Source organism: Neolamprologus multifasciatus, chromosome 4 (genome assembly GCF_963576455.1).
Source record: "Neolamprologus multifasciatus chromosome 4, fNeoMul1.2, whole genome shotgun sequence".
NCBI lineage: Eukaryota > Metazoa > Chordata > Actinopteri > Cichliformes > Cichlidae > Neolamprologus > Neolamprologus multifasciatus.
In genome coordinates, this window is record NC_140442.1 from 28,106,729 (window position 1) to 28,133,339 (window position 26,611).

Consider the following 26,611-nt stretch of genomic DNA (forward strand, 5'->3'; position numbering starts at 1 on the left):
ATCGACCTCTGTTGGGGTAGCGTTCAGATAGCTGCTCTGCTCTGTGTTGGTACAGGGCATTGACGATGATAACAGTGGGTGGATTATATTCTTAAACTTAGTTACAGCGCTTTCAGAAAGACATCTACTGTGATAAAGTCTACTCCCCACTGCTGCACAGCAAATTCAAAAGTGTTGAATAATGTAAAGAGTTAATTTTACTCTAAGTAGAGTCACATTCTTTTAATGTAACTCTGAGGTGTAAACTGATAGTAGTTAAAATCGAGTGTTAAAAATGAGTGTTTCTATGTCAAATCTGGAGGTGTTACAATGGAAATATTAACTCTTGACCTCTTAACTCTATGACACCAATAGAGTAAATTCACAGACTCCGCCCCCAGCACCATAGGCTCCAATCGAAGCTGAAGTGAAGCCGTTTCAGAACATTTTGCTCTACATATTTGAGTTGTTTGCCATGCTTGGTAAGTCATTTTTTCAAAGATTGTTTCAATTATTATTATTAGCTTTTACTTCTGTGGCTCTTTGGAGTTGAGACAAAGCTGTGTGAAAGGCATTAGCCATGTTGCTCGGTGATAGCATAATATTCTGTTTTAGCTAGCTGAAAGGTATTGTTTGCGGGCAAATACCACAGCCTTGAAAAAAAGCTTGCATGTGAATTTTCAGTCAAACCTTTGGTCAAATACACCTAAAACAATGTCTAGAATGTGAAATGTTGGTATAATTGTGCTACTTGAAGCCTGAAAACGATCTCCCATAAAAAAACAAAAAACGAGCAAACAGCAGTAGTAGATGTCCTGACTGGGTTCTACGTTAGCATTTAGATCCCTCCAGAGTTTTGTGCACACGGTTTAGGTAAAAATGAAAAAGGTTGAGGGTTTACATTTAGTTCAGTATTACCTGTTGCCTGTGTCCTTGTCTTTTGGGAAAATACTTTACACAAGTAATGGCTCAAAAATGGCTCTTTTTTTTTTTTTTTACTGTGCTGCAATTGATTGTGCCATTAATTTGTGTCAACTAATTTTTATTCAATCTCCACATAGGATATGCTTGTGAAGATGGAATATGGGGGAGAGCAGAAGTGCGTTGCAGTTCCACAAAGTGATGAATGAAGGACATGCATATTGTATTTTGTATTTATTGAAATAAGTGATTAGAATGCTGTTATTTTCATTTACCAGCTCACCTGTGTCAGACCTTTTGATAAACAAAATTCTAATGAAAGTGAGAACATGTACACTGTTACATCTTTCAGAAAATGTTTTGAAATTGTGGTGCACAGTTCAGAATAAATGTTTTTCAAAAACCATTGCGTCTTTTTAGTAAATGTTTATTTCCAAAAGAAATTTCTAGAAGTTCAGAACAGTAAAATTCCCGCTTATTAGAATTAATTAGAAGATAACTCTTACGTAGTTAAACTAAAATACTCTTTGAGAGTTAATATATAAACTCTTAACACCAAGTGTTAAATTATCAACTCCAGAGAGATTTGGTGTTTAACACTAAATCAGAGTTAACGTACCAACTCTCCAAAAAGAGTTAAATTAACCTCTTAAGCCCCAAGCCTACCTGATCTCCTGCTTTTTGCCCCCGTATCAGGGGGCGTTGGGGCTTAAGAGGTTAACACTCTCTGGTGTGGCCCCATATAGACACTTTAAAAGTGTTGAAATCAAATCTGACAGTGTTGAGGCTTGGTTTGTCTGGTCAGAGTCATGTGATCAGGTACATCCAAGCTTCATTCAGTGCATCATTGCTTCGGTACCTGATTCAGTGGTTTATACAGAAGTAAATCACTGCCAGGATTTGTGATGTGATGCGCGAAAATAGTGAAACAGTGTGCGATATAATGAGAGTCATGGAGCCCGTGAGGAAGAGAGGATGCTCTGCCTATTCCTAAATAAAAAACAAACACAATAACTTATGTGTAATGTTTTTATTTTATCTGTTTATAAGCAATTCTACCCCAGGGTAAAATCATACCTATAAGCTATAATATATTATATATAAATGAACATGTCCACTGATCAGTTACACAGCATGTGTAACAAGCATTACTCCCAGCCTTTTAAAAGAGCGTCTTATATATTTTTATATATAATGTATTTTTATCTATGAAGTTTATAAATGTTCACAAGCAAAGGGAGCACACACTATGGCACATGTGTAAACAAGGATGGTTTATTCATCAAAATTATTTAGTAATCACACAGATATAACACTGCTTTTTTTCACCCCTAAAAATACACATTCAAAGAACCATAATTGTAGCCTAATTTCACACAAAATTCACACAGAAGCCGTTCATTTTAATTTGTAGGATTTAGCTGCTTTTCAGTTTTTAGCCACCAAAGAGGACCGTGTTTAAATGTAATGAATGACTAACAGTGTTGGGGAGTAACGGAATACATGTACCACCGTTACGTATTTAAAATACAAAGTATGAGTAACTGTATTCCGTTACAGTTACCGTTAAAAAAGGTGGTATTTAGAATACAGTTACTTTGTTGAAATAAATGGATTACACGGCGGTACTTTCCTGTTTCATATTGTGGCGGGTCAGGACTGTTTGGGTTTTGTTTGACAGCTACGTTCTGTTGTTCCAGGTGGCAGCATTACGGTTGCCATGGTTACAGGGTGACGTTCTCTCGCTGCGCGTTTCCTGGGTGAGAGAGCGCCATTTTGTTGTTGTGCTAAGCTAATAGGCAGAATGCTACAGGTATAGCTCTAAGACTCGACTGTACACCGTGTTCGTGTTTTCCTCCGAAACAATAAGTTCCGTTGCAGCAGCCTTTCAACGCCTCTCTCTGTCTCTCGCTAGCAAAGTTGACCCAGACAACAAGTAAAGCTAGTTTTCGGCTACGAGCCCGACACGGAAGCCACTGTATTAGCCAGAGGTCCCTTTACTACGATTCGGAGCCGCGGACCTTCAGTAACAGTAATAAATCACAGCAATAGTACATTCATGTAGTTGTAAACAGCATGGTAATATATTAAGTAATCCAAAGTATTCAGAATACGTTACTCTCCTCGAGTAACGTAACGGAATACGTTACAGAATACATTTTGGGGCATGTATTTTGTAATCTGTAATGGAATACATTTTAAAAGTAACCTTCCCAACACTAATGACTAATGATCCCTTTTTTTGATACATGCTTCAGTGCTTCAGAAAGCTTCATTTGGCCTTTACTAGTGAAAACACAGTTTTGTTTTTTTTAGCTAAAACAAAAATGTCAAAGCAGCTGGAAGTTCAAGTCTCCACAAAATTTTACTTTGCAATAAATGCAAATGCGCGGGGGGCCCTTGGGGGGCCCTCGGGCCTCCGGCCTCTGGGCCTGCGGCCCGGTTCACTCTGGCACAGTTGGCTGCCGGCGGAGCCGGCGGGCATGCAGGTGCAGCCCCATCTAGCTTCTGCCCGGTGGCTACTGGGTGACCCCTCGTCTGGGGATCCTCAGCCCTTCCCATGAGGGTGGCACGGATGCCACCCTCATGGGAAGGGCTGAGGCTCAAATGGACAAATACGGCAATGCCATGATGATCCATTTGGCAAAATAAATCCATTGGGTATCCTTGTTGGTCTTCAGACAACAATTCTGACGGCTAAAGAACCAAATGGGACAGGCAAAAAAAAAAAAAAAGGGTCTTTGACCAGCAATTGATCGTGTGCCTTAACACATGAGCCAAGGTGTGAAAAAGGGTGTGGGTCATTATCACCAGAGTTTTCAGGTGAAACTATTATGAGACTTTGCCTCACTATATCATGAGACCTACTGAGCTCAACTGACACATGTGAGTGGGTGTTAAGGCCCTGGAAAGGGATCTCAAAACTGGACTGTAGGTGACATCTGTCATAGGCCATTTCCAACTGTTAAATATTTTCTTTGGTGAGAAGTTTGGGTTTTTTTTGCCTTGAACTAAAACATTTACATAAAAAGGCACCTCTTTAAAGAAAAGAAAAGAAAGAAGAAGAAAAAATACAAAATAATAAAAAAGACTTTGAACATGCATACAGCTATTTATTAGTCATTTTACTGTTCAACTTTATCACCATTGTTTCTGTATTTTGCAAATATGTAAATCTCACATTTAAAATGTTAGAAAAAAGATGGTTAAAAATTTATATTTTGGGTATAGGTATAGGTTAATATGTATTTTATATTTCTCACTAATTTTCTACTATCTCAGTTATTGTGCTGAAGTGTGGGAGAATACATATGCGAGTAATATAAAACCCATATGCTTGCTACAGTAGAAAATGGTACGAATGGTTCATAATGTTAAATATAGAAAACATACAAATAATCTATTTATAAAATCAAAATTGTTGAAATTAGAAGATTTAGTGACATTACAGACAATTACTTATGTTCAAGGCAAAAAAATATGCATTACCTCTTAAGTTACAAAGTTTATTTGTCATGTGTTTAGGATGTGGGCACTGTAGAAGGAAATTTTACTTGTACTTGTACAATACTATGTACTGGAATTTAACAAACACATTTTTCTTGCAGGAAACAGAAAAACATTTACCTAAAAATAAAAATGCAGTGCAAGATAGAAATGTTTCTGTATGAGTTCAAGTTCCTGCAGATTACATATTAAATCAATGAATAAGTTCTCAGTAAGCTTTAAATCATTTTGTAGACCTTCTATTGTTTATCCATATGTTGACAGTTGGCTTTGCTCCAGATGGTGAATCATGTTACTGCTATAACTCGCCTTGCAGGCTTTTTCCATGTCTTTATTTATTAGATGGTAGTCATTGTTTTGTCCTGTCAAATGGTATGCTACCAGGTAGCTCACATGCAAGCTAAACATCACTGATTAAAGTATGTGCTAATAATAATGCAGTAATTATCTCTGATTATTGACAAACAATCAGAAATTTTTACTGGAAATGCCAAGGATGTTATAAGCTTGCTGGATGCTCGCACTCTCTCACACTACAAAGTGTAAAATGATACAAATATATTCATTAACGCTCATCTAAAGTCATCATCTGCTTAATGTAGTGTATTAAAGGCAATGGACTATGAACTCAGTCTTACACTGTCAATTAGGAAGAAAATAATAAGTGAAGGATTTTTTTTTTGACCAGGTAAACTGCAGAGATGGAAAATGTCGTAGATGCACCAGATATTATCGGGAATGTGTTTGGCATTGGTCAAGGTATTGCCGGGGCACTGCCAACAGATTGTGCATGCACTGTGGAGATAAAGAATGAGTGTTCCACTTATTCTCTTTGTAACCCCTGGTGAGTTGTTAAAAAGTGCTGGACTTCAAATATTGCCCTATTTTTAAAACATGTTCTCATGGAGATGTATTTTCCTGTGTAGTGTGCACACAAAGAGTGGATGCTACGCCATTCCCTTCCCACCTACCATTCAACCGTCTGCTGAAGGGGAGGCTCAGTTTGTCAAGCGTCCATCCAGACTTGAAGGAGCAGTGGGCATCTTCACTTATGATCTTTGCAATAGTTCTTCCAAAGAGGCAACTGCAAAAATTGCCATCATGTTCAAGGTGCCATTAAAACAGAAGCCAAATCAATGTGGATTGTGAGTCTTTGATATTGGCACAGAGTGTAACCAATAGGGATGGGTACCGGTATCCATGGCACCGGCTTTTCTCTGCTTTTTTTTAAAAGCCGAGAAATACACTGTATTTGATAGCTTGCTGCGAGACCTCACACTGAGCACATCTACTGCGGGTGTGGTGCCTGTTATCGGACCAGGAGTTTGCAACATCCCCCAAAAGAGTAGAGTCCTGGCCCCTAGCCCTGCCAGTGTAGCAGAAATGATGACGGATGATGATGGCAGCAGCAGCCGTTCTTCTCTGCGTGAGTAGCTTAATGTTGTTCGTGTGTAATTTACGTTGAGTAGGCTAACCACGTTATTACATTAATGCACGTGTTGCGGAAGTTTTCCACTTAAATAAAGCCTGCAGACGAGCGGTGAGCGGTAGCTAACATTCTTTAATCAAAACACACAAAGAACAGACAACCAAGCTTGATGAAGTCCCTGCATGACCGCGGGACAGACGGTCAGCAGAGTCTCTCTGAGTCTAGCATGGCTCTCAGTTAAATACCTTCTTCAGGAACAAAAGGCAGTACACAGCTGTTTCACACCTTAAGGGTCACACTCCCTTGCTACTTCCCAGAGTCCTCGAAGAGACAAAAGACTGGTCCTCTGGAGTTCCTGTTTCCCCCAACATCCTTACTACACCCCCTACCATTTGTCTTACAGTATGAGTGTCAGACATGTTAAAATCCAGTGGCACCAAGGCATTACAATAACGTGATTAATAGCTAAGTGAAAGAAATTCCTATATAATCCCACCCTTTGATTCTTAAATCAAGAATCACATTAAAACCAGAATTTCTTTCCTGATATTCTGTATATCACATCAACATTATTGTACACTTAAAGGAGTTTCACACTGTGTATCCTCACTTCACTGTTCTCCCACCACGCTTTGTTCATCTTTAATCTTCCCCACAATCTAAGCTCCCACATGCAAATGGAAACACCAATGATACAGAGGAAAGGTCTTCTCCAGAGTGTCAAAGTACTTTGCATGGCAAAGTGAAACAGCATTAGGTGGTCATTCTCTGTCACAGTCATGGCTCCTGGTGTCTGTGCCATTTACAGAGTCATAATTCCAACGCTGATCTTCTTTGCGCTGTCATTTTGGAGCTTGCAACGCTCTCCTCATCCCTTGATTTCTGTTCCAACGCGGCTGTAGATTTAAGGCAGAGCACGTCGTACACCTTAGTTGTCTTCCTCAGCGTCAACGACGAAACTCTTTCATTTTATTTTAAGATTTTGCTGTTCAAAATCTCCTCGTGACAATCCTTTGGAAACCCAGTGGTGCAGCCCACTGTCGTTTGTCAGTGGTCCTGGAGATGGTTCCTGCTCCTCAATGGTCCTCTTGAAGCGTTCTCTCCCAGTCATGGTCTGCATCTGTGCCTCAGTCAATCCTTCCATATCCCTCATGTCACGGTTCCTGCAATTTAAAAATGAAAACTTCCCCGGAAAAACCCTCTTTTACCCTATGTCAGCTTATCACAATTGGACATGCACAATAAAGTTGTGCATTGTCTCTTAAAAATTCCCAGGGATTCTCCCCTGGAGTAGCTTCACTCCAGGCCCTGTTGTAAGAAAAAACATTAGCCAGTGCTGTGTCCTGCTGTAAATCATGTGATTAGATCATATGATTAGCCCTCTGCTGTGGAAAAAGTGATATAGATGTTAGCGCAGCGCGTCTGTATGCTCACTTTCTCAATGTGACCTCTGTACTGTAAACAATACAAGGTCATGAATAACACACCGCTGCTAAATTCACAATGACACAGAAAGTGGCAATTAAAAGGTTAAGTCAGCACGGCTCAAAAGCCCATGCAACCTGTTGCGGTCACCTTTCTGCTCCTGTAAAAAGAAACATACATATATCCACCCTTTTGTCACACTGGGTGGAGGTGCAATCTTGCATAGTCAGTCCCCACAGTCAGTCCCCATTTTTTATTTGCTGACAGTAGAACCTCTCGTGACGCAATAAGTTTCTACTGCCAGCAATGACGTCATTTCACAAAAAGAAAAAAAGAATTTAGACTGGATTACCTCGCTGAATCCTTTTTGACAGGGACTTGTTTTCTGATTGTCCCAAATAAGTGGCTTTCTCCCAAGCCCATTTTAATTTTGGAGAAACTCACTTGCGATTGTTCAACATGTTGTGTAGCGCTTTCAATTCCGATCTTGCAGGCCTGTTTGAAAAAGAGAAAATTGCCAAACATATAATTTCAGTGCACTGTTAAAATAAAAAAATATGAAGGCCTCTTTTTAGAAGTTGTCTAAGCATACTCTCTTAGTTTGATAGATCAAAACACAACTAATTGGCAGGTTCAAAGTGGTACCAAAAGAAAATGCATCAGTAAATCTCCAAAACTTTCATCCACCAGTCACACCTCACACAACAGCAATATTCTTTTAGAAAATGAGTTTTGTTTTCCCCATGTACCCAGATGTGTGTCATGATAAGACCTCCCTCACACATAAGAAACAAGAAACTCAATAATCTATTAGTCTCCACTCATCTGACCCCCCTGCAGCATTCTGTTCACCCCTGCTGTGATTCAATCATCCGTCCCCAAAAATAATACTAGTTCACTTGTCTATGTATCACTTCTTAACCCACTAAGTGAACCGGACAAGATGATGGTAACAGAAACGCATGCTTAAAATGCTATTTGGTCTTCATGAGCTTCATTGCATGTGTGTTTGTGTTAGTAGGATTAATGCATTTTTCTGTTTGTGGAATTTTTGTGTACCTCTCCTCTTTGCGGTGCTCCAGACACTTTTCAATTCTCCACGCAAAGCAGTCGTTTTTTCTTCCCAGTTTTCTAAACCCAAATTTCATTCCCACACTAAACAAAAAAACAAACAAAAAAAAAAACTTCCTACATGTCCTTCCCTGCTCCTTCCACTGTGGTCTCATCTCATCTCTCCCCCTTGCAGCAGTCCAGTGAAAGTCAGTTGTCTTTCAGCTTTGTCCTGTGTTTTCCACGGTCTCACTTTGCCATTTTGCTCCAAAAGTGGCAAATGTCCAACTCAGGCAGTCTTTTCAAAAGTCCATTCTCACACAGTGAAGTTGCAGCTCGTTGGAAATGCGCGTCTATCCATCCAGTCATGATGATGCCATTTTGCTACAGCTGCTAGAACTCACCCATCTGCAGCAGTCCCCTCAAAATCGATGATCTCGGTGGTAACTGAAACACACGGCTCTGTGACTCCTCCATTTCCTTCGCTTCAACAGTTGGTAGGACAAAGGTACCTTTTCCCTCAGGGGTGATCGGCCCGTCCACGGAACCGTTGTTCAGCGACCACATGGACCATCCCATCCTCGTCGCCATTTTGTTGCGGAAGTTTTTCCACTTAAATAAAGCCTGCAGAAGAGCGGTGAGCGGTAGCTAACATTCTTTAATCAAAACACACAAAGAACAGACAACCAAGCTTGATGAAGTCCCTGCATGACCGCGGGACAGACGGTCAGCAGAGTCTCTCTGAGCCTAGCATGGCTCTCAGTTAAATACCTTCTCCAGGAACAAAAGGCAGTACACAGCTGTTTCACACCTTAAGGTTCACACTCCCTTGCTACTTCCCAGAGTCCTCGAAGAGACAAAAGACTGGTCCTCTGGAGTTCCTGTTTCCCCCAACATCCTTACTACACCCCCTACCATTTGTCTTACAGTATGAGTGTCAGACATGTTAAAATCCAGTGGCACCAAGGCATTACAATAACGTGATTAATACATAAGTGAAAGAAATTCCTATACAACAGACATGAGATACTGCTCTATGAGGAGGTGGCCAAGGTCCCACCTTTCAAGAGGAAAACTCTGATTCTGATAGGTGCTCAAGGTGTGGGGAGGCGGAGACTAAAGAATAAGCTTCTACTGAGGGATCCACAGCTCTTTGGGACCATAATTCCATGTATGAAGTCTGATATATTCCATTGCCTTATTGCTTCTTATTGCTAAAGTAGCTAGAATTGTTTTTTTGTTATATTGAGTCGATCGGTAGGCCCACAAACTCCTATGCAGGAAGTTGATTTTGGCTCTCTGATTAAAAAAACATCTTGATCCCTGATCCTCTGATCTGTCCCCTCTGCATCATCTGAGTCTCAGCCAGTAGATGGTGCAGAGGGGACTCGCTCAACCTGACTGCCTTCATGTCCAGATGTCTTCCCTGCTTCCCCTGATAGGAAAAAAGCTGACTAGCTTTGCAGGTCCAACCTTTTTGATTACACCTGTTGTGGCACTTGTTATCCTGGGATGGTTTCAGAGGCCTGTACAATAGGCCCCAAGGGAAGATATTACTGGGAAAGGCAAGAGCAACCTATTAGAGCTAATATAGATTAACACTCACCTTTAATGTTTCTCAAAGGGTTTAAAAAGGAATGGCCACAGTTTAGACTTTAATAGCAGAAGATTTTATTAAAACAACTTTTCAGAGTGGGGTCTGCTACCAAATGTGGCAGACAAACTGACTAAAATGTCCACCATCCATCTAAAAATTTTTACATTTTGGTTTGGAGAGCTATGTTAGCTGGCTTGAGCTAATAAACTGATCATAGTAACTTCCTTGTATTTGCGCAGACACCTCCAGAAAACCCAAAAAGGGAGAGCGAGAGAGTCGGATGTTTGCTTTCACTACCCGCAGCAAAATGGAAACAGACATCAAGAACGGGCGCTATCTAGAACATGGAGAGTATGAGGGCAACCTGTACGGCTTGAAGATCGACTCCATACATGAGGTGGTGGAGGCAGGGCGGGTCTGCATACTGGACGCCAACCCTCAGGTGTGCACATACATACTCTTGCTCAAGACTTTTCTGTTTTAGCAGTAATCATAAGCAGCAGCATCTTTACTGTCTTGTGTGAAAATTAGGGGCTACTTTGACAGAATCCTGTATACATTACACACATGCTTCTAATAGTTTCTATTGCCAGTTTATTAAAGTGAAATGCTCTAACTTACGTTGTGCTAGTGGAGTCATAGACTGGGTGCTTTCTGTTGAGATGCTGAATCAATGTCGTTGTGCTATTGTGGTAAGCTGATTCAGTTTTACCATGAACACACTGTACAGCATTTTTGTTTTTCCTTTGTTTGAAATGATCCCAAACTTTAGATAGTTTTCATTTTTTCTGTGACTTTGCTTTTCACTTCTTCTTCATCTTCTCTGCTTTTCTGATCCCACCATCAAGTCAAGGCCGCTCCGTCCACATTAAACATGGTGATCACTAACCAGTACATGGCCTTAAAGTAGAAAAATTTGCACTTGATATTGCACATAAGTATTGTGCATAATATTGCATACAAGGGAGACTGGGCGAAGGTTAACACAGTGTATTGGATGTGTGTGTGTGTGTGTGTGTGTGTGTGTGTGTCATCTGAAGAGACCATGTTGTAGAATCTGACAGCAGTTGGAAGGAAAGACCTGTGAAATCTCTCTGTCCCACATCGTGGGTGCTGCAGCCACTGAAGGAGCTGCTCAGTGCTGTCAGAGTCTCCTGCATGGGGTGGGAGAGAGACTTTGATCTCCTGCATCCATTTGGGTCCACAAAATAAAACCCTCCACATTCCTCACATCCCATGACAACTTCTCTACTTTATCTTAAATCTGTTTGACACAGTCAGTCCCATTCAGTCAGCATAGAGTCATGTGCCTCACTCAAGGGCATCTTATTAAAAGCACTGATAGAGAAAAAGTCTTTCACTGTCGTCAGTCGGTAACTTGTGGTGGATTAGCCCAGTGGGTCAAAAGGTTTAGAGCCTGCAAGAGACTCTTTCAGTCTAATGTACTTGTGTTGATTTTGCTTGCGTGTCTTAATTTTAGTCTCTCAAAGTTCTGCGGACCTCTGAGTTCTTGCCCTACATCGTGTTCCTTCAAGCTCCAGAGTTCGAGGTGCTCAAGGCCATAAATCAGTCAGCTGCAGAGGCAGGGGTCGTCACCAAGACGCTGATGGTAGGAATTGCTCACAGTACAACCATATGCACATAAAGAAGATGAATAACTCAGGAAGCAGCAAATAATGAGAAATCAGTCAAAGCAGAAGTCCTGTGATTAACAGCCCTGCTATCTGTTTTCCTTCACAGGATGAAGAGCTGCAGAGGACATGCGATGAGAGTGCTAAAATCCAGACAGCTTATGGTCACTACTTTGACCTCAGCATTGTCAACGACAACCTCGACGAGACATACCGCACCGTCAAAGCAGCGCTGGAAACGGTTTCCAAAAACCCCCAGTGGGTCCCGGTCACCTGGGTGTTCTAGAAAGAGACATGTGCTGGACTGAGGAGGGAGGGAACAAGAAAGGAAGCAGGCACTGAAAATATTCCACTGAGTATAAATGATGGGTAATAACTTTACAGGATAACTTCTCACATTTCCATAATTTAAACAGGATATATTTTCAGTGCTGCAAAGAAAGCGTGGAATTGAAGAAGGAAAGAGATGAACGAGGAGGTGGAAAAAAACCCTTGATTTCAAAAAGTGTGCATATGCATGTGTGTTCCTGTTTACATAGAGACTTCAGAGCAAAGACTTGTGCCATTACTGATGATTATCATCAGACATTGTCATTGTTTACATTTTTTGCATTTAATCAGTGCCATCTCAGTGCAACTCGGTGCCATTAGGAACAAGCAAGCTCCATCTTTCACTTTTGTAAGTGTACAGTTTCTCATCATGAAATCCAAAATAGTTTCCCACTGCCTTCTACAGTAAATGTGGATGTTTTGCATAAAGATTAAGTTGTATAAGGTTTCCTATCAATCCCCTGACACCCATGGGTAAAGCTTTTTTTAGGTTAAGTCTGGTGAGGCCGTCATAATCTTTAAAAAATGTCTCTTGTTCTGGAGTTGGTTGAAAAGTGAAAGGACATCTCTTTCAGGCTTTTAAAAAGATTTGATTTAAACTTTTATTGGTTAGAGACACTAATCACTGAGCAATAGCATCTAAATGGTACATGACCATCAGTGGCAATAATTGATTAAATTTGTTTGAAAAGTCAAAGTTAACATCACATCCAGACCAGAGGTCTCAAACTCCAGTCCTCGAGGGCCGGTGTCCTGAAACCTTTCCATGTATACCTGTTGCAACACAACTGAATACAATTAGTAGGTCATTAGCAAGAGTACAGCACTCGAGTATAGAACTTGACTGCATGCAACCCCTAACCTACTAAATTTGAGTAATGTAAGTGTTTGGGAAAATGTACTTCTAAAAGTACTTTTATTGCACTATGTTCATTCACTCATGAGCTGCTGTAACGTGAATCAAATGGCTGAATAGCCACCTCAGTCCTCAAGGACTAGAGTTTGAGACCTGATCTCGATCAAAACCTAGCATGAAACCTCTCAGCCAGGTTTAAACAGAAAGAAACATTTTTTCTACATATCTTCACCTATCATAAAAAACCAGCTCGTCACATTTCACTATAATCTCATTTTAACTTTGTTTCAGTGTGCAGCACAGTCGCTTCTTTAACAGTTTTTCAATAAGTAGCATACTGGGTGGGTCACATGGATTAAACTATGATTTAGAGAACAAAAAAGAATCAACAAATATCCTCTTCATCCTATGGAGCAGGTGCTGAAAAAAATAGGACAAAGAAATAAATGAGAAATCTGGAGCGCTGCATTCAGTGAACTGTTAACTGTTTTTCTTAAATCATGATTTACTCATAATGCTGGCCTCTTCTCATGGTTCTCTTACTAAACCTGAACCCTCTTTAATTCAATTTAATTCTTTAAATCAACATGTCTTGAAGTTCTCCAGAGGCCTGGTAATGAACTAATCATTTGATTCAGGTGTGTTGACCCAGGGTGTTATCTAAAACCTACAGGCCTGATTTAAAACATAACCTTTACTTGATGATTTTCTATTTGATTTCTGTATAGGTTTCTCATCATATTCCAAATGTAATAATTGTTCGCAGACACTTAAAATTGATGTAAGGATTCAGTCAACCCACTCAGTAACATTTTGACAGCTAGTTTTGAGTTTCAGTCTTTTAACTACAACACCATTTAGTTGTAGATGTATTTTAAGCTTCTAACCTCTTTTAATTTTACTGTAGTTTTAGTCGACTAAGTATCATAAGAGTACAGTAGGCTAATCCTGAAGTTGAGTGACTTCACTTAAATATAAGTATGTTTTATTTTACCAGTAAGAGTTGCTCCAAACGATTACAGAGCATCTTATTTTCCTCAATATCCACTTTATGTCTTTGTCTCATCTTCTCTTCTACTCAAGTGTTGACATTTTGTTTTGTTTTCATGACAAACAGGGAGCTTCCCTCCAACTTACCCTGTTAGTCAGTGGCAGATGAAATACGCACAACTAACCTGACCGAAAAAGAGATTATTTCTGATTGGATCGCCTCCTTTCTGCCCAATATATATTCGATGACAACAGTGTCAATACACTTTGTCATAGTTTTTCTCCTCGAGCATTCTTTTTTATTTAGTTGTCATCATGTTTTAGGAAAACTATGATAGAAATTATTGGTCAATGAGATAAACAAATACAAATTTTATTTGTCACGTACACAGTACAACATATAGTGAACATGTAGTGATAGATAAAAAAACTTTATTAATCCCTCGGGTAGGTTCCTCTGGGAAATTTGTTTTTCCAAAAAGCACAGCACCGACAGAAGTTACAGAGTTAAGAATATTATATATATATATATATATATATATATATATATATACACACATATATAAATACAAAGACATATATAGATAAAATATACAAAGGGGATAAATAGAATAAATAGGAATAAAAATAAAAATAAAAATAAAAATACAAATACAAGTGAATTGCACATTTCAAGTATGGAGTCTATTGCACTGCTGATTATTAACAAAAAGTATTGCACAAAAGTTATTGCACAGTGAAGAGAAGAGGCACTACAGCTTAGTTGTTCCCCCCTCCTTTGTCCTCCTGTCTCCCCTCCCTCTCCCCTCCAGAGAGGAGTTAAACAGTTTGATGGCGTGTGGGACAAAGGAGTTTTTAAGTCTGTTGGTTCTTGTCTTTGGGAGAAGCAACCTGTCACTGAACAGACTCCTCTGGTTGTTTATGGCCGTGTGCAGAGGATGTCCAGCATCGTCCATAATGTCCAGCAGTTTCTTTAGTGTCCTCTTCTCTGCCACTGACACCAGAGTGTCCAGCTTCATGCCGACCACAGAGCCAGCCTTCCTGATTAGTTTTTCCAGCCTGGATGAGTCCTTCTTTGCTTTTTTGCTCCCCCAGCACACCACAGCATAGAAAAGTACTCCAGCAACCACCGACTGGTAAAACATCCTCAGGAGCTTCCTGCAGATGTTAAAAGACCTCAGCCTCCTGAGGAAGTACAGTCGGCTTTGGGCTTTTTTGTACAGGTGCTCTGTGTTGCATGACCAGTCCAGTTTATTGTCCACCCACAGCCCGAGGTACTTGTACTTGTTGACCACCTCCACCTCCTCCCCCTCTATCTGAACCGGCAGTGGACCTGCTCTGGACCTCCCAAAGTCCACAACCAGTTCCTTAGTCTTTGAGGTGTTGAGTTGCAGGTGGTTTGTGTGACTCCATGCGACAAAGTTCCTCACCAGACTTCTGTACTCCTCTTCCTGATCATCCCAGATACACCCCATGATGGCTGTGTCGTCTGCAAACTTCTGAATGTGGCATAATTCAGAGTTGTAGCAGAAGTCAGAGGTGTACAGGGTGAAGAGAAGAGGGGACAGCACAGTTCCCTGTGGTGCTCCTGTGCTGCTGACCACAGTGTCAGACGTGATGTCCTTCAGCCTGACGTACTGTGGCCTGTCGGTGAGGTAGTCGGAGATCCAAGCCACCAGGCAGGGGTCCACCTCCATCCTGTTCAGTTTCTCCTGGAGCAGACAGGGCCGGATGGTATTAAAGGCACTGGAGAAGTCAAGAAACAGGATCCTGACTGTGCCTTTTCCCCCATCGAGGTGTGAGTGGGCTCTATGCAGGAGGTACAGGATGGCATCGTCCACTCTGACACCCGCCTTGTAGGCGAACTGTAGTGGGTCCTGGGCATGTTGTACCTGTGGTCGGAGAAGGTTGAGGAAGAGCCGCTCTAGAGTCTTCATAAGATGTGATGTCAGTGCCACCGGTCGGAAGTCATTCAGCTCATTGGGCCGGTTCCTTTTGGGGACCGGGACGATGCAGGATGTCTTCCATAGGGCGGGCACTCTCCCCAGTCGCAGACTGAGATTGAAGACTCGTTGTAGTGGCTCCCCAAGTTCAGCAGCACACGCCTTTAGCATCCTCGGACGCACCTTGTCCGGACCTGCTGCCTTCCTGGGGCGAAGCTTCCTCAGTTGTCTCCTGACCTGATCCACTGTGACACTGGGAGATGATTGGAAGGAGGGGGGGGGAAGATGTCCTGCTGCTGAGAGAGGGATTGGAGGAGGGGGGTGTCATCATAGTGTCAGGAAGGGGGGGAAGCAAGCAAGGGAGGTAGGAGAGTGGGGAGAGGGCTCTGTAGTAAAGGTGAGGGTGAGGGTGGGGGGGTTGTGGGCTGGTCAAACCTGTTGAAGAAGTTGTTGAGTTCGTTTGCCTTCTCCACAGTCCCCCCCACTGTGATATGCTTGTGTCCTGAATGACTGATATTTAACTGTGCATCATTTATGCTGATAACTTCTAGGACCAAATATGTTTGCAAAGGTGTGTGGCTGCACAGCAGCACACAGCCTCTGCAGGCTGTTATAGGTGGATCTAGACCTAGAGTTCAGTTTGGACCAACTAAACATGCAGAGTGTCAAGAATATGGAATAAAAGTGCACACATCAGGAAGAAATCAAACAAACACAAGCTGTGAAACAGTACATTGAAGTCATTGTACAAAGCTTTCTTTCACCAGAATGAGTTATTCTGTTTCACTCATCCTGTCATTCTCAGTTAGCACTTTTAATTTTGATGTGTCTGTGATTTTTTTTTTTTTTTTTGTATTTCTTGCGTGAGCTGTAAAAAGTTTGTAGATAGAATGTAGATACACAATCATATAGAAGGAATGATGCTCCCCCCTCGTATTTACAGTATGAGACATGTCAGTGGTAGCCTGAGAGTGAAGACCACAGCAGCTGACCTACATCAAAATAAATGTAAAACAGTATTTTCACCATTTGAATGTCAACACAGTGTGTTGTCTTTTGTCTGTCTTTGTTTTTGCCCTTCAGTTGTAGTGTCACTCTCAGGCCACCGTACTTGTCACAGTTTCCACAGTGCCAACTGAACTAAAACAAATCTTTGTATTTATTTTTTAATTTCATGTATTTTTTGTGGCAGCTACTCAGTATTTTGATGCACAATCGCTCAGCGATATAAGAAAATTTGGTGTTTAACAGTGAACAGAGTCTGGTTGTTTAGGCTGTGTTAGGGGAGCAGTTTTTAGTCAGTCTTTGTAAATAACATTTATATTTATGCTCTAGTTTTTAAAGATGGCTTCAGAAAAGCAGATTCTTGCCTGGCAGCTATACATGTGACGTCTGAATATGCTGGAATAAAACCATCATTACTCTTGAGGACATTCCAAAACCTCACTGTCTGCTATTTTTCAATGAAATGTCACGAATGCAATATTCGATTTTTTTCACCGTAACAATCATCAAATCACAGAAAGATTTGATGATCTTGCAATAATGGACTTTCCTGAAGGCAAAACAACAAAATCTTTGCAGTCATGCGGTGAATTAGACGGTGAATCAGTGTTGAACCTTGGAATTATTTTGTAAGGCTGCTATTAGCGATGCTTCTGCCTGTACAGAATAAATGATTCAATTATAATTATTTGTGATTATTTTTCTTCTTTCTGCATGTTTTTAGGTGCTTAAAGCCTCAATTATTCATGTGCACTTTTATATTTAATAATTTTATATTTTATAAGTTAAGTATTATAAAAGACACTTTGGAGTGGCATGATGGATGCAAGGCATTTTCCCCTCAAAAATAACAAACGCTGAATGCAAACAGTTAAACAGGAACCAGCCAATGATATTGGTAAGTAATGTAACTTGTGTAAACCATTACTTTTTCTTTTTTTTTTGACTCTGTGGCTCCTCATTTCCTCCACATAGAGATGAACACATAAAAACAATGTCCAGCACTGTCAAGAGCACGCCAAGTCAACCCTAACCATGTAGAAATGTTGGCCAACTAGAAGCCTACCAGCAATTTAACGCACAGTCTGACATCATAAAGGGGATAATGGCACCGACCTTTGACACTGCAAGCCAGTGTTTATTTTTATTTTCCACAGACATTCTGAAAACATTCAACCAGGAAAAGCATTTTTCAAAAACTCAATTTGGTGATCTAAAACTTCTGGAAAACCAAATTGCACAGTGAACCTATGCTTTCCCAAAATTGCTGTGTACATGTAGAAACAGTTGAATGAACCTTTCCTGAAACAGAAACCAGATTACTGGAGATCATTTCAATCTTTTGTACAAATATGTTTAAATGTTTACTAATAAATATCAAGTGAAAAACGTTTATTAATAATTAATGAGTTTATTTTGTGTTCCAAAAGAAGAAAAGAAAGGTGGTTTTTGATACCTTAATATAATGTTAACAGTGTTAATGTTTACTGCGGGAAGAAACGGTACAAACGTCATTTTATAAGGAAAACGCTCGAAAGCACTCTCCGCCTGTGAGCAAAAACAAAACCAAAAAACCCCCACCCTTTCCTATTGGTGGAAAAATGTACCATGTCGACCAATCAAAAAATGATATGGCAACATGGCATTTAGTGGTTTAGGAAGGGGGAAGTTTTAGGAGTGACGGCGGTGTTTTGAGATGTGAGAGATTTGCAACGTTTAGCGCAAATCTTGTGTAGTTAGTGTGTAGTGTAGTCAATAGTTTTGTTGTGTGTGTCAGAACAACGAGGCGACTGCTGAATGTTACAGGTGTTACAGCAGTGATACATCTCCTGTTGTCGGGCCTGCAGGTATCAGGCTGTTGTTCTCCTTTATCTCATAGTGGACAGAAATTATTTTTTGGAGTGGCACAAATAATTTGTGTGGCATCAGATTTGATGCAGAACAGCTGATTGTTCTGTAAATAGCTTGAAATGTTTATTTAAAAAAAAAAAAAAAAAACCCCGCCTTGGCCGCATTTTTAGGTAAACAGCTGCAAAATCTTTGTTTGCATAACTCTTTTTTTGAAGAAGTAACTATATAATTAATTGCCCAACATTGGTCATTATATACTGTATTTTGCAGACAGAGAGTTACAGGACTCTCTCCCAGACCACAGACTCATAATACAAGTCAGAGCTTTATAAAAAATAAAAATAAAAAAGAGAAAGTTGTGTTTTCAAAATTGGAGTTCAAGTTATTTTTTACTTCCAATGGTGTCAACATACTACACAGGTCATGAACAAGATTTATTTACTAATTTTTATTGTAAGTGGGCTAAAGCAGTTAATTAAAAGTAGTCTAACATAAATGCTGTAATTTGATTATTTTAATAAACCATGTAACTTGGATGGATTCGATGCTGGCGTGACCACAGTGCACACGTCTGCTGTTGCTCACAGTGGTCCAAGATACCGCTCAGGGAGTTTGTGTGTTCGCTCAGACACATGAAAAATTAGAGGGAACATTGCTCACCACACCAAGAATCATAGTTTCTATGTTATATAGCTTTTTGTCAATTTTCAAATAAATCACTATTTTACCTTGAATACCTTGCTGGATGTAAGCCAGAGTTTAATGGCTCATTAGCATGAACCCACTTTACACCCCAACAATCTTCTATCAAAATTCATTAACAACTTTTCAAGCTATCGTGTTTAGAGGGAGAATGACATGACCAAAGACATAACCTCCTTAATGATGCTGGGATAACAAATATGATCAAAACAGAAGTCAAAACTTTTCCAAAATGGACGGATGACACAACAGAGGTGGGTCTTATCTCCAAAGGTGATGAGATGGCTTACAGGGAGGAGGTCAGCGCCCATTCACACTGGGGCCAAGAGAACCATCTCACCCTCAATGTCACAAAGACAAAAGAGATGATATTGGACTTCCGCCTGAATTACCGCTCAGGCGGTAGAGCAGGTCATCTACTGATCGGAAGGTTGGTGGTTCGATTTCTGGTTTCCCCTAGGCTGCATGCCAAATATCCGTGGGCAAGATACTAACCCCAAATTGCTCTCCGATGCATCCATAAGAGTATGAGTGTGTGTGAATATTACTTATAAAGCACCTAGAAAAATGTGCTTGTGCAAATGGGTGTGAATGGGTGAATGCACAAGTTGTGTAAAGCACTTTGAGTGCTTAGAAGAGTAGAAAAGTGCTATATAAGAACCAGTCCATTTACCATTTACTTCCAGAGGTGGAGAGAAGAACCCCACCCCCCCACCCGAGTTAATGTTTGCCGAGTTAATGATCTTGACCGTTAAATTGGCTCAGTAGTGGTGAAAATCTGTTAAGTAGATTTCTGGTGACATATCCATGGTGATTTTGGGTAATTTGTGACAAATAAAAAGTAAAGTCTGGGGAATATTTGATGAAAGTTTATTCCTGTTAGGGTTGGGGGAATTTTAAAGTTGATGTGCTGTGTTTAATGTAATTGTGTGCTGTTGGCCCAGTGAAAAAGTTTAGAGTAGGGCATTTGGTTAAAAGGATTGTTACAAGATAAATATATATATAATTAATCCTTATTTTCTGGTTATATTGTTTTATAGAGGCCAGTGTAGACAATCGCCCTTCTGAGTTAGAATGTGTGCCAAACGTCACAGAGTAGTAGGAGACTGCATGTCTTGTGCAGAGAACAGGAAGTTAGTGCAGAGCTGCATAGGCATATTAATAAAACACAGGAAACCAAACAGAAAAAGCGGAACTAAGTAAACTGTGTGTGTGACGTATAGCAGAACTATGTATAACCATAGTCTGTTCTCAGATTGGATAGTTAAATTTGTGATTGACATGACATTGGCCAATCAGATGAAAGGAAGAAAAATAGGGTCAGAATTTGTACTTGTAACTTAAAACTTGAGTGTAGAGTTTCACACCTATTTTTTGGCTAAGTCCACACACAAATCTTTTTTATACATATATATCCTGATTTACAAGTACAAAATATTTATGACCACAATTTGAGCCCATACTGGGGCAGTAACAGCAGAGGCGAAAGTATCACCTGTATTTGGCAGTGAGTAGAAAATCCTTTGTCCATCTGCCACATTACATTTCTGTCTGCCACCTCACATATGCCTATCTAGAACCAGTCCACTGTACTACCAACCTTCCAATTAAAAGATCACTAGCTTTACCTTCCTAAGTACAGACACGCTAAACAACTAATATATATTTTTTGTAGTCCACCATTTATCCATCACCTGTCATAAGCTCAATACAATTAAATAGAGTCACAAGACTTTTACACAATTTATTGTTTACACAACATGTATTAGGTTTACAGATGAAATGCTGGTTGGCTAAACTTTCTAATAAATTGTAATGACATAATAAACACACATCTTGCAGTAACTAGTATAACATTCCCAGTAAAATAGTGCATATAATAGTGATCAAAAGTTTGAAGTAATTTAGAAATATCTTTAAACAAGTAGTCAAACTTAAGTAAGAGCCATTGCAAAGAAAATCCTTATATACAAACATACAGAACTTGAGTAAGTGGCTTTATGGCTTTATGTAACAGAAGAAGTTCCTTCTCTGCTGACAGTTTCTTATGCCATAGGATGCAGTACCACTCTTCTCGAGGACGCCACAGAAGCCATTAGTCGGGCGGCTTGGAATATTTTCATATTGCATCTGTTCTCCACCCAAACACAGCCACTCACCAGCCAGGTTACACAGGCCCGTCCACACCTGCCAACAATGAACACAGAGACAATTGTAAACATGGTGTATGAGTTTCTCACCAACACGCATACGCTGTAGGAAACTGTCCAACCTCATCAGTGGTAGCTTGTTGTGCTCTCTCCCGTGCATAGGTGTGGTCATCAGTAGTGATCAGCGTGGCCAGGTCATAGCGATGGTTCCTGTAGGGAGAGTTGGGATCATTTGTGTCCACTGCACCCAGAGACCTGCAGTGGTTTAATGCCTCCTCCCACGTCTTATTCTCCTTCACCAAAACCAGTTTCTCATCATAACACATGAAAGAATGACTGTAATGGCAACCACAACTCCACCATACACCATCATGCTTGAATACACAGTCTCCATATCGATCTGCATCTGAAAGAAGAAGCAAAGAGACACTGTTATTTACTGTTCCCAACAGCAAATAACACACTAATGTTAATATCAACAAATGTGATCTTGCACAATCTAATAAGAATCAATAATTTGCTCTCACACCTAAACAGGTGTTATTCTAAGATTAATACTTGAGCTTTAAAACATGTTACTTACGAGAACTACCCCACTTGATGAAGCTAGCTATCTCGTCTCCTCTGGACCATTTCCATGTACTTGTATTAGCTCGATATAATCCGATCCAGCCTCCAGATTTGAAAAATGTGTTCTCTTGTTCATTTCTGATTGTGATCAGGTCAGTGTGGTGCTTCCTGCAGAAGGTCTGGGCATTTGTCCAACTTCTGGAGTAAGACCCAGAGTAAAGTTTAAAGTTTAACAGATTCCCACAGACAGAAGAAATAAAAAGCAGCAGAGGGATGAGAAGGCACATCTTCCTTAGGATGCATTGACACTGTAACAAAAAGGAAAAGGGTCACAGAGAAGAAGATTGCAGTTTTTTGCGCAGCCATGTTTCACTGATGAAGTAGTCAAGTGTCTCTCTCAGCAATGACAATGTAGGACAGATGATGACGTTAGGAAATGTGGATGAGTCTTGGATTAAACAAGAACTGTATAAATGTAACTGACATTTAGTCTCAGTAATATTACTTAATCAACTCAATATTTTACCTAATGTACTTGTTTGATGTCATCCTACGAGACTTTCACATGCCTTAATCATGTATGGTACAAATAACTAAAACAGTAAACTTTGTAAATCTTGTAAACGTTTAACTTAAAGAAAAAAAAAGAAATTGGTTAACAACTTGAACAGTCTTTTCTAGTGAAGTGGGGGCATACATAGGTGATATACTCTCAGCAGGTTAAACCATTCATTACACTGTGTATCAGTTTCTACAGCAGTACTCACCTTGGCAGCAGATAATGTGGAACCTTTGAAGCTCAGAGTCTCCTGATGATGCTTTTTTTTAAGTCTGTGAGATTCTCATGGACTGTGATACTTGTCAAAGCTTTTCTTTAGCATAGACTCCGCCTTTGTTCGAAGCATTTGAATAGCTCTGGCTTTCTATCCTCAATTTCATTTAAATCTTTCTGAATTTCTATAAAGATGCTAAGCAGCATTCAAATGTGGTTTTGTGTCGGGGATCTTCATCCTTTCTACTTCTCTTTTTGCTCTCAATCCTTTGAGAAATAATCATTTTCCATCTCTGTAATGTAAGGATTTATAAAAACATTTATGTTTATAGAACACTCTTTTCTGCTAAGTTCCAACCAACCTGTCAAATCTTATTATACTCTCTTCGCTCTTTCATTGGTTTTCTCCACCTGCAGCAGCTAAACACAATTAAATAATACAATATATTGAAAAGTTGTTATTGCTGGTATGTGATTTCCTGGTAATTGTCATAGATTTAATCCCCAACAAATTTACTTTCCCCACTTGATAGTCATATTTAGAACTTTATAAGAATTTTTTTTATTCTGAGTCATTACAATCACAGTGGACGAGACCGGGGATGGAAAAGAAAAAGAAGAAAGAAACAGAAGTTGGGGAGAAAGTTGACAGAAGGAGATGGATACAGAAAGGGAGAGAAAAAAACCCACTGAAAATCTGCTTCAAACACTGCTGAAAAAAACAATAACACAGCAGAGAAACCACAGCAACAACCAACAGAGAAAAAAAACCACTCATCAACAACAATGAACAAGCAGAACAAAACCGCGACAACCCCCACCCCAACTAAGTGATGGAGCTGATCAAAGGAGCCCAGAGAGATTGATCTGTTGTGGCAGCAGAGGCTGTATCAAGGCTTATGTGGTCCAACAAATGGTCTCTATATTGGTTAATATTAAGGTTCTTTTTATTTTTCCAGATCATAAGAAGAGTCATCTTAGCAATCTCATCTCTTTAGTGACCTCGTCTAGGTCACTCAAGAAGCAAACTAAAGGGAAAGCTGGCTGTTACATTCCAGACACTTTGATAAGACTTCACATATGCAACACCAAAACCTCGGAGCAGGTGGACCAAAGAGTGTGGTTGTAATTGGCTGGTGTATAGAGATTAACAGACCACGTGACTTTCGCGCATTGCATGCCGGGAACTCGTGGCAAAACAATCCAAGTACCGCATCAAATGCAAGCATTTGCAGCACCGCAAAACGTTCATTCTCCGGTTCCAATACCTTCTTGCTTTTTCTTTGTCCCCCAAAAAAGTTATGTACAAAACGAAGGAGAACAATGCCGGTCCGTACAAAGACAGACTTGATGAAAAGTCAAAGAAAAGGAGGGAAAAAATCAAAGGAGTGAAAGGGTTAGACCCTTACAAGCGCACAGAGTGGACAAAAGACGTTAGCATGCTGCCCAACTTTCACCACGCTCATATTTATAATTATACGGTTCTTGGAGTGAGTGCATACACTCATGAAGTTTAGTAACTTCAGGTCACTGCAACAAGCCCAGGAACAGTTTACTGACGGATGGGTACAGGACCTTGAAATGCACCGTGTAGAACGAAAGACCATCGTACATATCATAAGTTTACCAGTCTCACAAATCGTCTTCATAAATACACATTCGTTAACCGTTTATTAATAGGACCTTTGAGCTCAACGGTAATTAATTAGTAGTGGAAATAATTTCTGTTTCGCATCACAGAAATGTAGCAGTGACAATAATATTCTATGCTGTAATCGTACTGTGCAATTAGTGATACAAAAAAACCTGTTTCATCCTGTGAATAAAAGTATATGTTTTTGTCAATGTACCATGGTAATAACAGAAGCGAAACGCAATATTGTGTCAGGACAATTCACTATTTATGCACAATAAACAAAGGAGCATAGCGCGACAATTTCTGTTCAGCGCCAGACTTGTAACCTATATCACCAATTATGTTATGAAAAATGACGTATTAACTACAACAGAAGACTGACCTTTGTGGAAATGATTGAAGCAGACTAACATGTGAGCTGGAGTGTTCTGGGACGTTATATTTGGTCTTTGAATGGCTGCAATCCAGGCCATCCGTCGCCTCTTTGTTACTTCGGAAACATGGCTCGAACAATTTCTCTTCAACGATGTAATCCGATAACAAGCGATCTCTTTACCCGTCGGCTTCCCGTGGCTGTCATGCGACCGGCTATTGCAGTTAATGATACAACAGCTTCTTGCCATTTTTTTGTGTTTCTTTTTATCGCTGTGTAACTGATTTTAATTGAAAGCCTGCGTGCGCTAGTACCTCTTGCCATGAGTTCCCAGAATTCTTTGCGGTTTTACCCTTGAATGACGTCACTGTGTTGCCCTTAAGGCATTTCTCTGAATAAATAGGTTCATAAGTTTGAAATAAATAATTCTAAAAAGATTTGCAATTAAAAAATTAATGTGTTGTTAAAATGAATAATTCATGCTTTACATACGTTTTAGTTAAAAGGAAAATATCGCTAAAATGTATTTCCTGTTCTGGGGGGGCACTTCCGGTTTTGGTCAAGCACTCGGTTTTGAGAAACAGGCTCCTCATGCTAAAGGCAGTATGGAGATGTAATCAAATGCCATCTACTCTGAATTATCAGGCTGGAACGCCGTAAGTTACTTTATATGACAGTTTATACAGATAACCTTGGATATTAACCTCTTAAGCCCCAACGCCCCCTGATACGGGGGCAAAAAGCAGGAGATGAGGTAGGCTTGGGGCTTAAGAGGTTAATGTATATTTTGCTAACATGAATGTTTTAGTGAGAGTAATGCACTTTATTGATGTAAACATGCTTCTGCCTGTTGAGATGGAGTTTATTTTCTGTCATTTCAGTTTTCACCACATGTTCATGGAGACAATTAAACAAGCTGCAACTAAACTCCAGGGTCTTCATTTGTGGTTTAACTCGGTGTCACCAACATCCTCGTTGAAAACACTACAGTCACATTTTCAATCTCTATTGCCTTCACATTGTGAGGTGTTGGATGACGTGAAATCCATACTAAATCCATACTGCTTTTTAAAGCATACATGTTATTATTAAGTTTAAGAATATAATCCAGCCACTGTTATCATCGTCAATGCCCTGTACCAACACAGAGCAGAGCAGCTATCTGAACGCTACCCCAACAGAGGTCGATTATCTTGTTAATAATTTCACCTCCTCACTACGTACGACTCTGGATACTGTAGCTCCAGTGAAAACTAAGGTCTCTAATCAGAAGTACCTGACCCCGTGGTATAATTCTCAAACACGTACCCTAAAGCAGATGACTCGTAATCTGGAGAGGAAATGGCGTGTCACAAATTTAGAGGATCATCATTTAGCCTGGAGAAATAGTTTGTTGCTTTATAAGAAAGCCCTCCGCAAAGCCAGAACAGCTTACTACTCATCACTGATTGAAGAAAATAAGAACAACCCCAGGTTTCTCTTCAGCACTGTAGCCAGGCTGACAAAAAGTCAGAGCTCTTTTGAGCCAACCATCCCTTTAACGTTAACTAGTGATGACTTCATGAACTTCTTCACAAATAAAATTTTTATCATTAGAGAAAAAATTACCAATAATCATCCCACAGATGTAATATTATCTACAGCTACTCTTAGTACCATTGATGTTAAGTTAGACTCTTTTTCTCCAATCGATCTTTCTGAGTTAACTTCAATAATTACTTCCTCCAAACCATCAACGTGTCTTTTAGACCCCATTCCTACAAAACTGCTCAAAGAAGTCCTGCCATTGATTAATTCTTCGATCTTATATATGATCAACCTATCTCTAATTATCGGCTATGTACCACAGGCCTTCAAGGTGGCTGCAGTTAAACCTTTACTCAAAAAGCCATCT

At 40.0% G+C, this 26,611-nt stretch overlaps 2 protein-coding genes and 1 long non-coding RNA gene across 3 annotated transcripts; 2 read left to right on the forward strand and 1 right to left on the reverse strand.

Annotated features, from left to right (window-relative positions):
• Nucleotides 1-5,108: 5,108 nt before the first annotated feature.
• On the forward strand, nt 5,109-15,000 carry LOC146520728 (MAGUK p55 subfamily member 2-like). Its single transcript, XM_085157627.1, has 6 exons — nt 5,109-5,251; nt 5,334-5,552; nt 9,331-9,482; nt 10,148-10,350; nt 11,389-11,517; nt 11,649-15,000. Exons 1-6 carry the CDS (start codon nt 5,109-5,111, stop codon nt 11,823-11,825), a joined length of 1,023 nt encoding a protein of 340 aa, XP_085013753.1. The 3' UTR covers nt 11,826-15,000.
• Nucleotides 15,001-20,636: 5,636 nt separating this feature from the next.
• Nucleotides 20,637-23,681, reverse strand: LOC146520729 (putative C-type lectin domain family 20 member A). Its single transcript, XM_085158093.1, has 4 exons — nt 22,704-23,681; nt 21,950-22,244; nt 21,489-21,772; nt 20,637-21,403 (listed from the first exon to the last, which is right to left on the reverse strand). Exons 2-4 carry the CDS (start codon nt 22,221-22,223, stop codon nt 21,215-21,217), a joined length of 747 nt encoding a protein of 248 aa, XP_085014219.1. The 5' UTR covers nt 22,224-22,244; nt 22,704-23,681; the 3' UTR covers nt 20,637-21,214.
• Nucleotides 23,682-23,689: 8 nt separating this feature from the next.
• On the forward strand, nt 23,690-25,713 carry LOC146520730 (uncharacterized). The gene is made up of 2 exons (XR_014873880.1): nt 23,690-25,373; nt 25,599-25,713. It is a non-coding gene; the product is annotated as an uncharacterized LOC146520730 (long non-coding RNA).
• Nucleotides 25,714-26,611: the final 898 nt, after the last annotated feature.